Source organism: Spathaspora passalidarum (assembly GCF_000223485.1).
Source record: "Spathaspora passalidarum NRRL Y-27907 unplaced genomic scaffold SPAPAscaffold_1, whole genome shotgun sequence".
NCBI classification, from domain to species: domain Eukaryota; kingdom Fungi; phylum Ascomycota; class Pichiomycetes; order Serinales; family Debaryomycetaceae; genus Spathaspora; species Spathaspora passalidarum.
In genome coordinates, this window is record NW_006767425.1 from 782567 (window position 1) to 794693 (window position 12127).

Genomic DNA, 12127 nt, shown 5'->3' on the forward strand with positions numbered 1-12127 from the left:
GTTTCTTTTTGGACAAAAATAATTAGGTCACGTGGATAATGTAAGCCTTGCTCCGGGTAACCTTGTACGCCGACTCGTATTTGCTGTAGCTGAAGTGACGTTAATGGTTGTTGTGTGTCTTGAAGCAGTATGCTTTGGTTACCTTGCCATGATCCTAATGTTTACTCCGTCTTTGGTTTGGAGAACACAACCTTAACTGTATTGGGTGCGAAAATTTGGGGGAGGGGAAGCGGGGGCGGAGAACTCGGGCGTGTATGAGGAGTTGTGACTTCTAAGAGTTTACCACCGGGATGAGTTGTAGACTAATCCCCCGACCAAGCATATACTTCGTTCTGGCTGTGAGATCAACGTTGTTGTTCCTGGGTAAAGCAGTTTGGATATTGTTGGGTTGCAATCTCACATTTCATACTCGCACTGAAAATGAAAAATTTCAATGGGCTGATTCACACAGTCTCTAAGCTAGCCCACCAATGTTAAGAACCAGACCCGTACTAAAGCTAGTACGATGGTATTCCCTACCAAATAAGCAATCTACACTTGCAAAATTCAAATTCCCCAATGCAACTTCCACAATACAATCCATAACAAACGACTTACCCACCTATTTAAACAACCAACAACTCAAAGTCACCTTGCACGGACACATGAACCGTAAGCCGAGAATCCGCCCGCAATTGGGGTTTGCATTCTTGCGTGATTCCAACGGCGACGAGGTTCAGTTATTGGCCACCCCTGAAACGACAGATGGGTCTGTGTTTAGCCTCATGGGTAAACTACTCGTCGAAGATTCAGTTAGTGTTACTGGGTATGTGCAGTCCAAGGTCCAGCCCAAGGAACAAAGCACCAGCAGTCCAGTAAGTGATTGGGAGCTTGTCATTGAAGACTTTCAAATCTTAAACTCGTCAAATTCCGATGCTTCAAAATTAGACAAGTTGAAACATTCCAATCCCAGCGAATTACCTCCACAATATCGATACTTGCAATTACGTACGCCAGCATACCAAAATGCCTTGCGGATCCGAAGCAAAGTGGCACAACTAATCAGGAATGTATTCATTGACAACCATGACTTTGTCGAAATTGAAACACCGCTCCTCTTTAAGTCGACGCCTGAAGGTGCCAGAGAGTTTTTAGTGCCCACGAGAAGTTATAACCTGTTTTATGCATTGCCGCAATCTCCACAACAATACAAACAAATCTTGATGAGTTCCGGCTTTACCAAGTACTTTCAAATCGCGAAATGTTTTAGAGATGAGGATTTGCGTAGTGATAGACAGCCCGAGTTTACGCAGATCGATATGGAGATGAGTTTTATTAACAGTTCGGATCAAGTGGGTATTGTTGTTGAGGATCTTATTAACAGCATTTGGAATAAGGTGGGAAATAAAACAACTTATACCGTAAACAGCGAGGGATATTTACAGAAGATTGTCCACAAACAGGATAAGTTACAGTTTTCCAAGTTGGACTACGTAACTGCATTGACGAAATATGGAATTGATAAACCTGACTTGAGATCAAATTTGTCATTCACCAGTCTTGAAAAGTTCTTCACTGCCAAGGAGAATCTGGAATTTCCTGTCCTAGAACTTTGTGTGTTGAAACAAGCATTTAATCCTGAGCACAAGTACAAATTACCAAAACTGTTTACCGATGACATTTCATTCAAGCTGAGAAAGCCATATGTCTGGCCCGTTAAAGATGACCGTATAGTTACATCATGGTATACCAAACTAATCGATGCTGGTGTAATCATCCCTACTGAATCGTTCAATGAAGAAGAGTTGGTGCGTACGCTTAACTTACAGCCCGGTGACATATTTGCCGTATCTACTCGTGCTGAATTCCCCTATGAGAATCCAACTCCATTGGGCAGATTCAGACAATTGGCCATGCAGGAATTCCCCAACAAGTGGCATCGTCCTATTGTTCAACCTGATGGAACATTACTTGAAAAGTACGATTTTGATGATGTAATTGTTGGATCATGGGTGGTTGATTTCCCATTATTCAATCCTAAGGAAGTCCAGTCAGAAGACAAGTATCCAAGGTATGATTACACCCAGTTTGAATCAACACATCATCCATTCACCATGGCAAAACTTGAAGATTATGATTTGTTGTCAAGTGAGCCATTAAAAGTACGTGGTGAGCATTATGATTTAGTCATCAATGGAGTTGAAATCGGTGGTGGATCCCGAAGAATTCATGATCCAGAATTACAAACGTACATCTTTAAAGAAATTTTGCAAATTACAAACTATCAAGCTTTGTTTGGACATTTATTAAAAGCTTTAAGTATGGGCTGTCCCCCACATGCTGGGTTAGCTTTGGGTTTCGATAGATTGTGTGCCATGTTGATTGGATCAAACACAATTAGAGATGTGATTGCCTTTCCTAAGAATCAATCTGGTGTTGACCCCGTAGTTGAAAGTCCAACCGGAGTTAGTGAAAAAGTATTGAATGAATACTTTATTACAACTAAGCAATGAACTGTATATAATTTTACCTGTATATAAATATAGAATCAACGTCTTCTTCCTCTAAGCTTCTGTTTCTTTTCATGAGTAGAACCAAGTTCTTGTTCCAACTTACGTTTAGCGTATCCACTTTCGGCGCGTTCTGCTTCCTCTTCCTTTCTCTTCTTTTCTTCAGCCAACTTCTCCAACTTCAATTCGATTGGTTTCTTGGTTCTTTCTTCGGTTTCGCCAAAGTATTCAGTTTCTTGTTGTTTAACGAGGGACTTCCAGTCGTACTTCTTTCTCGTGAATAATTCCATGGACCAATTCTTCCATACTAATCGTCCGTATGTGCTCTCCTTGACTTTCTTTGATTCGCTGAGTAACTCACTGGCGATTCTATCCTTGTACATTGGCAACAAAATCGTGAACTTCCATAAAGTATCGACAATATGGGAACCATATGAATTACAACTCAACTCGACGATTTTTCCTTGGAAGATATTCAACAATCTCTTTCTGAGAATGAGGGTAGGCTTGGGCTCACCTTCCAGTGCAGGAATAACTACCAAGGATTGTTCAACAACGTGGGAAAACACACCGTGGAAACACATTTGGATGAATTTTTCAATGGGTAAAGCCATGAAATTCAACCACACACAAACGACGAATTTGTAATCGTACTCCATAAGCTTTTCGAGAAAGAGTGATCTCTTTCTTTCCTCAGCAGTGGGCCAGTCCCCGCGTGTGTTACCCAAAGTAGAGCCGGTTAACTGAAGAACATTCTCGAGGAACTCGGTGGAACTTTCAACTGGGTTGTCTAAGTTATAGTTTGGCGCAAACTTTTTGAATAATTGTGAGATAATCTCATCACGACGGTAATTCCCGCGAGAAATACTGGCGTCGATTAACTTTTGAGCTAAATCTAAGTTATGAGTTTCGGAAACACTAATCAAGTTTGAGAATTCTGGAATGATTTCATCAAGAATGAACTCGACTTCCACAGGCTTCAACTTGAAGAGCAATGCTTGGATGATATATACCCCAGTAGTTGACCTATTGGCCAATTTCAATACACGGTCCTTCATGTAAAGCTTGTATAATCGTTCAATATATTTTGGTCTGGCACCATCATTCTTAATCACGGCCTCCAAGAAGTGGGATCCAACTGGGTCACTCAACAAGTACTCGACAAATGCTTCTTCAGTTCCATTCTTGTCTTCATTATCCTTACAGAAAATCAAATGCCAGAATGTTCTTTCTCGATCAACCAATCCTTCCACTTGCACCAAGAGTTGCAACACGGGAGAAGCAACTTTATCAATACACAACTCCCTGGCCCGCTTCATATCCACGTCCTTAGCTATAATACTGGAATACTCGCGCAACTCGTTCTTGAATGAAGGTGGTGTCGAGTATGCACTGTTGAAATCCTCATTATCCTTAATCTCGATCATCTTTCTGGCGATCTTGGACTTCTTAGATCTTAAGATCGAATTGGAGAGTGTCGAACTAGGTAATTCCTTTCCAGAAAGTATAAGTATCAACAATCTCAACACATGTGATGCATACTGATGATTTACCATGGAGGTCAACTGTGGCTTGAACTCACCTAGCATGGACACGAACAAGTCCTCCATAGGAATCTCATTTGCTTCCAACGACAACTCCTTCTCGATCAAGGCAGCTGATCTGACCAACAATGTCTCCAACACGTGCGAACTATACTTGTTGAAACTCAATGACACGAAATGATTAGAAAATGCCCTGAACAAGGTCTTTAACTGGTCGGGATCGGCAAACAAGATCAAACGCTCCATCAACTTGGAACAGATTTGGTTAGTCACCAATTTCAACTCTTTTCCCTTTGATTCCTCGAACACGGAGCTGATGAACCCAAGACGTTCTTCATCGCTGTCGAATGCGTTTATGTTGAGGGTGGATTCGGCCTGTTTGAAATAATCTAATTCATTGGAATCAACAAGACCGAAAAATGTGTTTGGAACAGAAGTCTTTTCGGTTACTTCTTCAACTGGCTGTTGATGTTGTTGTTCTTCCTGCTTCTTCTTTTCTGCTCTTCTTCCTCTGGATTTAGTCTGAGCCATGATGTGTAGGGGTTAGAGTATGATACAGTATATGATGAGATGCTCTTCGCTATGAAAAAAAAATCAACTTTGTGAAAAAACACCAAACGAAAATATCGCTGTCTGTTTGGTAGCGCTGGGTTTAGATAACAAGATCCAGATCTTGATGAAATGCCAAGACAACCAGCTAGGTATTGCCTAGTACAGAGCAACCTATTGCTACAGGAATGATTTCAAACCATATTCATATATTTCACAAACAAACTATATACTTATAGGAACCGGACACTAACAAATAAACTCCAGCTGTTCCCACGCGGCAGCTGACTTACAAAGGTTCAAAGATTCTCCATCTGGTCAACATGAATTTTCCTTGCCATTTTCTTCTTTCCAAGTCTCTCTTGTCGTTACCTGCCACTTGGTCAAGCACGGTTGAGTTGATGACCAACACAACAGGCTTGTTGTTTTCTTCAACGACAACGGGGAAGAAACCGTCTGGGACCTTGATTTCCTGCTTGATGGCTGATTCAGGGAGGACTAACTCTTGGCGCTTGTCCATTGGAGAACCGAAAGCTAAAGCGGCGGAGGTTACTAAAATTAATGATGATAACTTCATGGTTTAAGGAGTGTAAACTAATTTTTGATAATGAGAAGGAAACAAATCTGAGAAGAAGCAAAAGGGACGATTCTAATTCTATTTATAATGTTTCCTTGGGCTAATACTGAGACTAGGCTGCAATGAAACGGATATGAACATAGGTGGAGTTGTTAGTTGCTTGTTGTTGTTTTTTTCTTTGTGGGTGCAACAAACTGTATCACTCTTATTCCTTTTGCAGCCAAATTGGGCAATAAATTGAGTCAATTTTCGACAAGATAAGTAATATGACGTACATAGGTTTTGGGTAAATTAACATGATGGTTTGTCATGTTTCAACTCATTCCATGCATGAGATCTAGAATTATCCAGCAAAAGTGTTTATTCAAATACTGTTTGGGTAATTTTGGAGGTTGTTTATACGCAAAATACATGAAACAAGGCTAGATCGAGTTTCATCAGTGGTTATGAAGGCTAATATATGGTAAAGATGTGCTTTGAAATATTTCTATGATCACACTTGTGAAACATTTGGTGAAGTTTGATCATGGCGATAATACCAAATAAGGAAAAGTACTAGTTTCATGAATCGTAAAATGGAAAAGTAATCGATAGATATGAATAGATTACTAATCCGTGATAACCTGATTCATGTTACAAATAATCTAATCTGACTGACGAAATCAGTTTCATTTGTCCCAATTAGTACGTGAATCTATACTATACACTAAACTACTTGTTTCATACAATGCCAACCACTCCCCGCAACTGATCCTCGTACTTGCCCTTTCTCAAGGGATCGATCTTGATAAGAATTTTCAAGTACAGTTTAATCTCATCAGTTAGCACTTCCCCACGTTGTTGCTTATTAATTAGCGTCTTGGTGAAAATTATACTTTTCAAACACCAAATGTTATCCTGTCCGTTATCTTCCTTTTCTAATTCGTTGACTTCAGAAATGACCTCAAGTTGGTTGTGCAACACTTTAAGGTACTCTTCTTTGGAATAAGCTTTTGTGAAGAAGTCATCGGTTAGTAGCCAATTGTAGTATGACCAGATCGATGTGTCCTCGGGAGACATGTAAATTCCCGTTTTGATCATGTCTAATTCATGGATAAGTATGTCGTATGGATTGTCGAATAACTTTACTCTTTCCTTAAACTCAGCAGGTACTTCTATTTCATGCACTAGCTTGTAGATCTTAGGAATCAAGTTTCCTCGGTTGTGCCAAGCAGAAAAATTTGAAAAATCAGATTGAACTTTCGTGGTGGTATAATCAAACTCATCAAGTTTGATCTTAAGTAATATCACCTTTTCATGGGATGGGTCTTTTGCCACGGACTCCTTTTCGATGTTCTCGACTATGAATCGTCTGTATTGCCATCCATGAAAGTTTCTTTGGTCTAGTTCAAGTAATTTAGAAACAACAGCAAACTCATACATCCAATTGACACGATGAAGGGCAACTAGTTCAAAAAGACACCATCTGCGATGATTCCAGATCCAGTAGCATTTAGGAAACTTTTTCAATTGTTGAAGCACAAGTTGTAATTCGTCATTGAGCACTTGCGCGTAGTCGTCTACATTAGCACCCACTGGTTTATAGATGTTGGATAAGATTTCCCTACGATAATTCCAAACGGTGTAGAATTCAGGATTCATCAAAAGTAATGTGGTGGTTTCATTGAATGCATCCTGAGTGTAGGTGTTGTTATCTCTCAAGTCAAAGAGTTTGGCTGTTAGTTCTTGATATCGTTTGATTTTCAATTGATCCTTCTCAAGCTTCAACTTTTTGAGTTCGGCTGAGATATTTACTCGTTTGACATTGTGTTGCTGCGTGTGTTAATACTTTGTTCTTGTTGTATCGTACCAGTAGCTTACTTACCATTGTTAGTGTTGGTGATAGTGCGTTTGCCGCTTATTTTTCAAATCAATTTTTTTGTTTACTTTTAAATCACATAGAAAGATCTAGCATACACAACATGTCTAAACTAGCATTAAAGGGATCATCGAAAATAGTGAGCGACTACTTTGAGTTCTCGATAAACACAATCCTCTTTCAACGAGGAATATACCCTGCTGAGGACTTTGTCACTGTCCGCAAATACGATTTACTCATGTTGGTCACCAATGACGACGATGTCAAGGCCTACATCGACACCATCATGAAACAGATCAAGAAATGGATCTACGGAAAGCGATTGCTCCGGTTCGTGCTTGCCATAATCAGCAAGTCGACCTACGAGACTATCGAACGCTGGGAATTCAATCTTGATATAATATCCCAAGATGCCGACAATTCCTCCGATAAACCTCAGGAGGAAATCCAGAAAGAGATTAGAGCAATCATTAGACAGATTACATCGCTGGTTTCGTATTTGCCTGTATTAAAAGAGGACGACGACTATACATTTAATGTGTTGGTATATACTGATCCGACAACTACGGTTCCTATAGAATGGTGTGACACACAAGGGGATGGGAAAGAACTTGAAGGAGACAATGTCGAGTCGGTGAAATTTGCCTCGTTTAACACTAATTTGCATGAAATAGGTACTGCAGTTAGTTACAAGTTAGATTAGCCCTGTATATCCAATTCCTTGTTGAATCGTCTTCGTTTGTTTCCCAACATAAATCGAGCAATTCCCTTCGAGGCAGTGGTGAATTCCCACTTAGACAAATACTCATCGGTACGGTTCAAACTCTCTTTACAGCTGGTTTCATTCATATTCTTCAAATCAATAAACTTCTCCTTTAGTTCCATAAACTTGAATATCTGTTCTTTACCTAGTTGCTTGTCTATAGCTGGTAGATAGTTGTTCAACACCGAATGGCTGTATTGGTGAATATAGTAGTCGAGAATATACAATATCCCTTCGTTAACCAACACTTCAGGACACTTGAAGTCTCGTTCGCAGTCAATGGAATCGAGAATCTCTGATAATCTCTCGTCGTCATCTTCCTCGCCAATCTCATGGTGGTCCAACTTTATCTCCTGTGGTTTCAAATTCAAACTGATTATAATAATCGCCACCGCAATGCAATGGGGCGGGATAACCAAACACAACGGTGTCGACATGATGTCAAAGCAAATCAACCACGACAAAATCGACATGCGATAGTTTATATCCAACTGTTTACAAAACTGCACGAGCAAACAATCCACACTGGTCTTTATGCTCAATGAATTAGCACCATTGCTGAAATCAAACTTGATCAACTGTAACAATTTAAACTCGGTAGCCAAGACATACTTTCTCTGCAACTCATGATAGGCAATTGAATCACCACTACTATCCAACGTATTCGTGACAGGTTTGTTTTCATCAATATCTCGCAATTTATTAACGACGCTCTGTAAATCCTTTAGTTTCTTGATGCAATCCTCGTTCTTGCTAGCCAACAATAAACAGGTGATGGCCACGACATACGGATCCTTGTCCATATCATCAAACGCTCCGTCAAACTTGTGAAACAAGTAGAACCGCTGGTAATAGTTCATGGCCGTGGCCAATACTCTCAAGGGGAACTTCAACTGTTTGATGACTTGGTATAACAACTGAAAGATTTGGTATTTTGTCTGGTTATATTGAAGTTTCTTGCTTTCATCTATGGTCTGGCTGTGCATGTATGATATCTCGGAATGGGTAAAGAAAGGTCGCGAAATCTGCGTTATTGTAATCACGGGTTTACCATTTTCTGATAAATTCGGCGTATTCTCTTTGGAGTCCATGTTTACTGCTACTTTCTCCTCCTTCGGTAGAACCATAGTGCATGTTGAAATATCAGTCTTATTTTATACGACGATGAGAAACATTTAGTAAATCTGTGTCACGTGACCAGATCAGAGATCACAACAACTGGGCAACCCACATGCCACGGGCCACCACTGGTCACCACGAGATACGAGCTAGAGACAAGTAAGTAGCAATTGCAACGAAGCAGATTGAACAATTGTTTAATGTATATTTTTAACTTATATAAAAACAACCTAAGCAGTGAAAGATAAGGAGAAACCTAACTTGTGGACTGGTTCAGACAACTTGAGGGCATCGAAAGAAGCACCCAAACCTAACTTAACACCTGGTCTTAATTCTTGGGTGTAAGATAAGGCAGTTAAACCAGAGTCAGCAATCTTAGCCTTGATGGTGGAAGATCTGTCTAAAGCGTACTTGGTGGCGAATTCAACGTTGACGTTAGAAGACTTGACGGAATCCCAAGTAGTCTTGGCACCAACTTCAACAAATGGAGAGACTCTGTGGAAGTAAGCAGCAGAGAAGACAGATAAGTTGGAGGTAGCGGTGGCAGCTAAGGAGTAGTCCAAGTTAGCGTAACCAAGACCGACAGAGTACTTGTTAACCTTGGCAGAAGAGATATCGTAACCTAATTCGGCACCGGCAGTGAAACCATCGTGGGCAACAACTAAATCAGCAGTGGCAATTGGACCCTTTAACAAGTCAAAGAATAATCTGGCATTGACAGCGGATTGTTGGTAGAAGAAGTTCAACTTAGCACCTCTGGTACCGTTTGGAACGACAGAAGTTTCCAATTCCCCCTTTAAGCCAGGAGTCAACAATTCGGACAATTCAAACTTGGTGTTTAAAGCGTTAGCATTGTTCCAGCCTTGGGTTAAGGTTAAACCGGTAGCCTTGTCAACGTACTTAGCGTCAACGGAAGCGGCAATGGTGTCATCCTTGGTGGTCTTACCCTTGACGGTGAAGGTAACACCATTTGGAGCAACGGACTTGACGTCAACTGCAGCAGTGGATAAATGGTAGAAATCCTTGTTGATTAAATCGTTAGAAGATTTAGAAAGATCGGAGTATGCAACTGGAGCCATTGTTGGGGATTGTAATAAAAAGGAATTGACTAGTGGGAGTAGTTAACCTGAAGAAAGAGAGTGTGAAAGTAGAGTGGCCAAAAAAAATTGGGGGTCTGGAAATAAATACTCAGTGGTGGTGGAACAGTACAAAGTTTATTTCCCTCAATTGTTTTTTTTTTTTTGCTTAATTAATTTACCCAACCAAAATTTACAACCACAACAAAAAAAAAAATTTCCCCCAGTGGGCGCCCGCTGCCGCCGTTGGAAAAATGTGAGACCAGAATCACTGGGGGAGGAGGGTCAGACATGCAGCAAACTACATCTAGCTACTTCTGATCTGTAACTAGATATAGCTAATTAGTTTAGATAATTATATGCTATGTATATGTTCTCGCAATTGATAATTGCATAACGCAGAAGCACATTTCAGTGGCAAATCAATTGCTTTTCTAAAAACAACAACAACAACAAAGTCATTCATATTTTTGATTGGCTGAGAATGCGAAAAGCGTGGGGTAGACCACCACCCACCCACCCAAAGATCGCCACGGGTTTATTTTTTTTTTCTTTTTCGTGGTTACCAATTCCAGGTCGAGATCATCAAAGTGGCAATCAAAAATTACGCGGATCTACTGCCGTGTTTGCCTCATGTAAATAAGGTTTAATCATAGCAGGCGAGTAGTATTTATTGTGTAACTATAAATCATTTGTTGCTTCTATATAACCAGAAGGTGACCCTGTTTCAGGATCGGCGAAAATGTTGGGAAAGTTTGCTAATGCCGCGAGCTAAGAAATCTAAACCGTGGCGCTAGTACACAGTTCCATCCCGGAATAATTCTAGCTCTCGCCTGGTCCAATCTGCGTTCAGATAACCATGTGATTTTTCGTCTACACCTTTCAGATCTCCAGATCGGACCTCAGCAAACCGTGGCGGTTTCAAATCTTTACTTGTGTTTTGTGGTGCTTCTGTACCGATGTTCATTCCTGCACAATGGATGGAATGCGTAAGAACACAACGCGGGTCCCGCCTTAGTTAGTTGATTAGCCTCATCCGAATGACCCGAAGGATTCTAATAGCGTCCATCTATAAATAAGTAGCAATGTTCGCGCTGTATCTAAAGCACTGCACGTAAAGCGCATCACCACTACAACAATCACTCTATAACACAAAATGTCTTTAGTTTTTTCGCACGCACAATCTCATCTGTGATACGCTCTATTTACACTTCCCCCCCCCTCCTCCCCACACATACCTCTATATGAAGATAATCCTAATAGACAGTAATCCAATAATCGTCAAATGTTGGAAATTGCATTACTCACACATAGTCAAATACATCAGTAGGCACAACCTCCAGCTAATATATCCCCATGACTATCAATTTCATAACCTCACTATCGAAGATATGATCAAGAGTCAGACCTTCACCGGAACGACATCAGTAGTTACCCCAACAAACAGTCTATGTTATATGGGTGGAGGATTCGATTTGTATTTACTCAAGGGAATGCTATTGGGTACAAATATCACCAGTTATAAGCACATTGAGAATATCTTGCAGCACCACCAGATGACCAAGCATCACGGATACTTATCCCCTAATACAATCTACAAGATTGACTTAGTCAAAGTGTTTGAGAATCAGTACGACTACAAGTCATCGACAATATACCAGAATTGGAACCTTGTAGAAATGGCCCAGTTACCCACTATGGTTGTTCCCGAAATGATACATCGAATGACTCACATATTCGATGGGTTATGGAATCTACTCCATGAATATCATGGCGATGCAACAGATATAGACAATTTGGTCATACCAGGCATAGGCACAGGATATGGCCATTTAGACGAGTATGAGCTGACTAAACTCATGATATTCACTTTCTTCATCTATAATCTAAAACTAGACTCTACCAGACTAGACCAACTTAGAAAATCTTGTCTTATTTTATTCTTCTTTAACAAGGATTACCATCATTTGAGGAATACCAGTGATATTGAAGAGATTGAAAATTGTATTGTCACCGGGTATGGCAAGGAAAAGAGAAAGAACTTGAAAGAAGACACAATTATGGAGTTCGAAGAGTTGTTCAAGTGTGTCAAGATAGACTAATTACTATGCACTTTATTTAATATACATTATATATAGAACTCGGTTCTCCA

The 12127-nt window shown here is 40.2% G+C and overlaps 7 protein-coding genes across 7 annotated transcripts; 3 read left to right on the forward strand and 4 right to left on the reverse strand. All coding sequences in view use genetic code 12, as the record gives it.

Moving 5' to 3' along the window:
* Positions 1 to 456: 456 nt before the first annotated feature.
* On the forward strand, positions 457 to 3952 carry SPAPADRAFT_58114 (aspartate--tRNA ligase; the record flags this gene model as incomplete). Its single annotated transcript, XM_007372340.1, has 1 exon — positions 457 to 3952. One exon carries the CDS (start codon positions 471 to 473, stop codon positions 2490 to 2492), a length of 2022 nt encoding a protein of 673 aa, XP_007372402.1.
* Positions 2528 to 4564, reverse strand: SPAPADRAFT_48048 (RNA-binding RNA processing protein; the record flags this gene model as incomplete). The annotated part of the gene is made up of 1 exon (XM_007372341.1): positions 2528 to 4564. The coding sequence occupies one exon, from the start codon at positions 4562 to 4564 to the stop codon at positions 2528 to 2530; it is 2037 nt and encodes a 678-aa protein (XP_007372403.1).
* Positions 4565 to 5788: 1224 nt separating this feature from the next.
* Positions 5789 to 7051, reverse strand: BET4 (Rab geranylgeranyltransferase; the record flags this gene model as incomplete). Its single annotated transcript, XM_007372342.1, has 2 exons — positions 5789 to 6971; positions 7024 to 7051. 2 exons carry the CDS (start codon positions 7024 to 7026, stop codon positions 5880 to 5882), a joined length of 1095 nt encoding a protein of 364 aa, XP_007372404.1.
* A 57-nt stretch (positions 7052 to 7108) lies between these two features.
* Positions 7109 to 8912, reverse strand: SPAPADRAFT_58117 (uncharacterized protein; the record flags this gene model as incomplete). The annotated part of the gene is made up of 1 exon (XM_007372343.1): positions 7109 to 8912. The coding sequence occupies one exon, from the start codon at positions 8869 to 8871 to the stop codon at positions 7717 to 7719; it is 1155 nt and encodes a 384-aa protein (XP_007372405.1).
* Positions 7121 to 7720, forward strand: MAD2 (spindle checkpoint protein; the record flags this gene model as incomplete). Its single annotated transcript, XM_007372344.1, has 1 exon — positions 7121 to 7720. The coding sequence occupies one exon, from the start codon at positions 7121 to 7123 to the stop codon at positions 7718 to 7720; it is 600 nt and encodes a 199-aa protein (XP_007372406.1).
* Positions 8913 to 9088: 176 nt separating the features above from the next.
* On the reverse strand, positions 9089 to 10024 carry POR1 (porin; the record flags this gene model as incomplete). The annotated part of the gene is made up of 1 exon (XM_007372345.1): positions 9089 to 10024. The coding sequence occupies one exon, from the start codon at positions 9976 to 9978 to the stop codon at positions 9130 to 9132; it is 849 nt and encodes a 282-aa protein (XP_007372407.1).
* Positions 10025 to 11219: 1195 nt separating this feature from the next.
* On the forward strand, positions 11220 to 12077 carry SPAPADRAFT_53359 (putative ADP-ribose 1''-phosphate phosphatase; the record flags this gene model as incomplete). Its single annotated transcript, XM_007372346.1, has 1 exon — positions 11220 to 12077. The coding sequence occupies one exon, from the start codon at positions 11220 to 11222 to the stop codon at positions 12075 to 12077; it is 858 nt and encodes a 285-aa protein (XP_007372408.1).
* Positions 12078 to 12127: the final 50 nt, after the last annotated feature.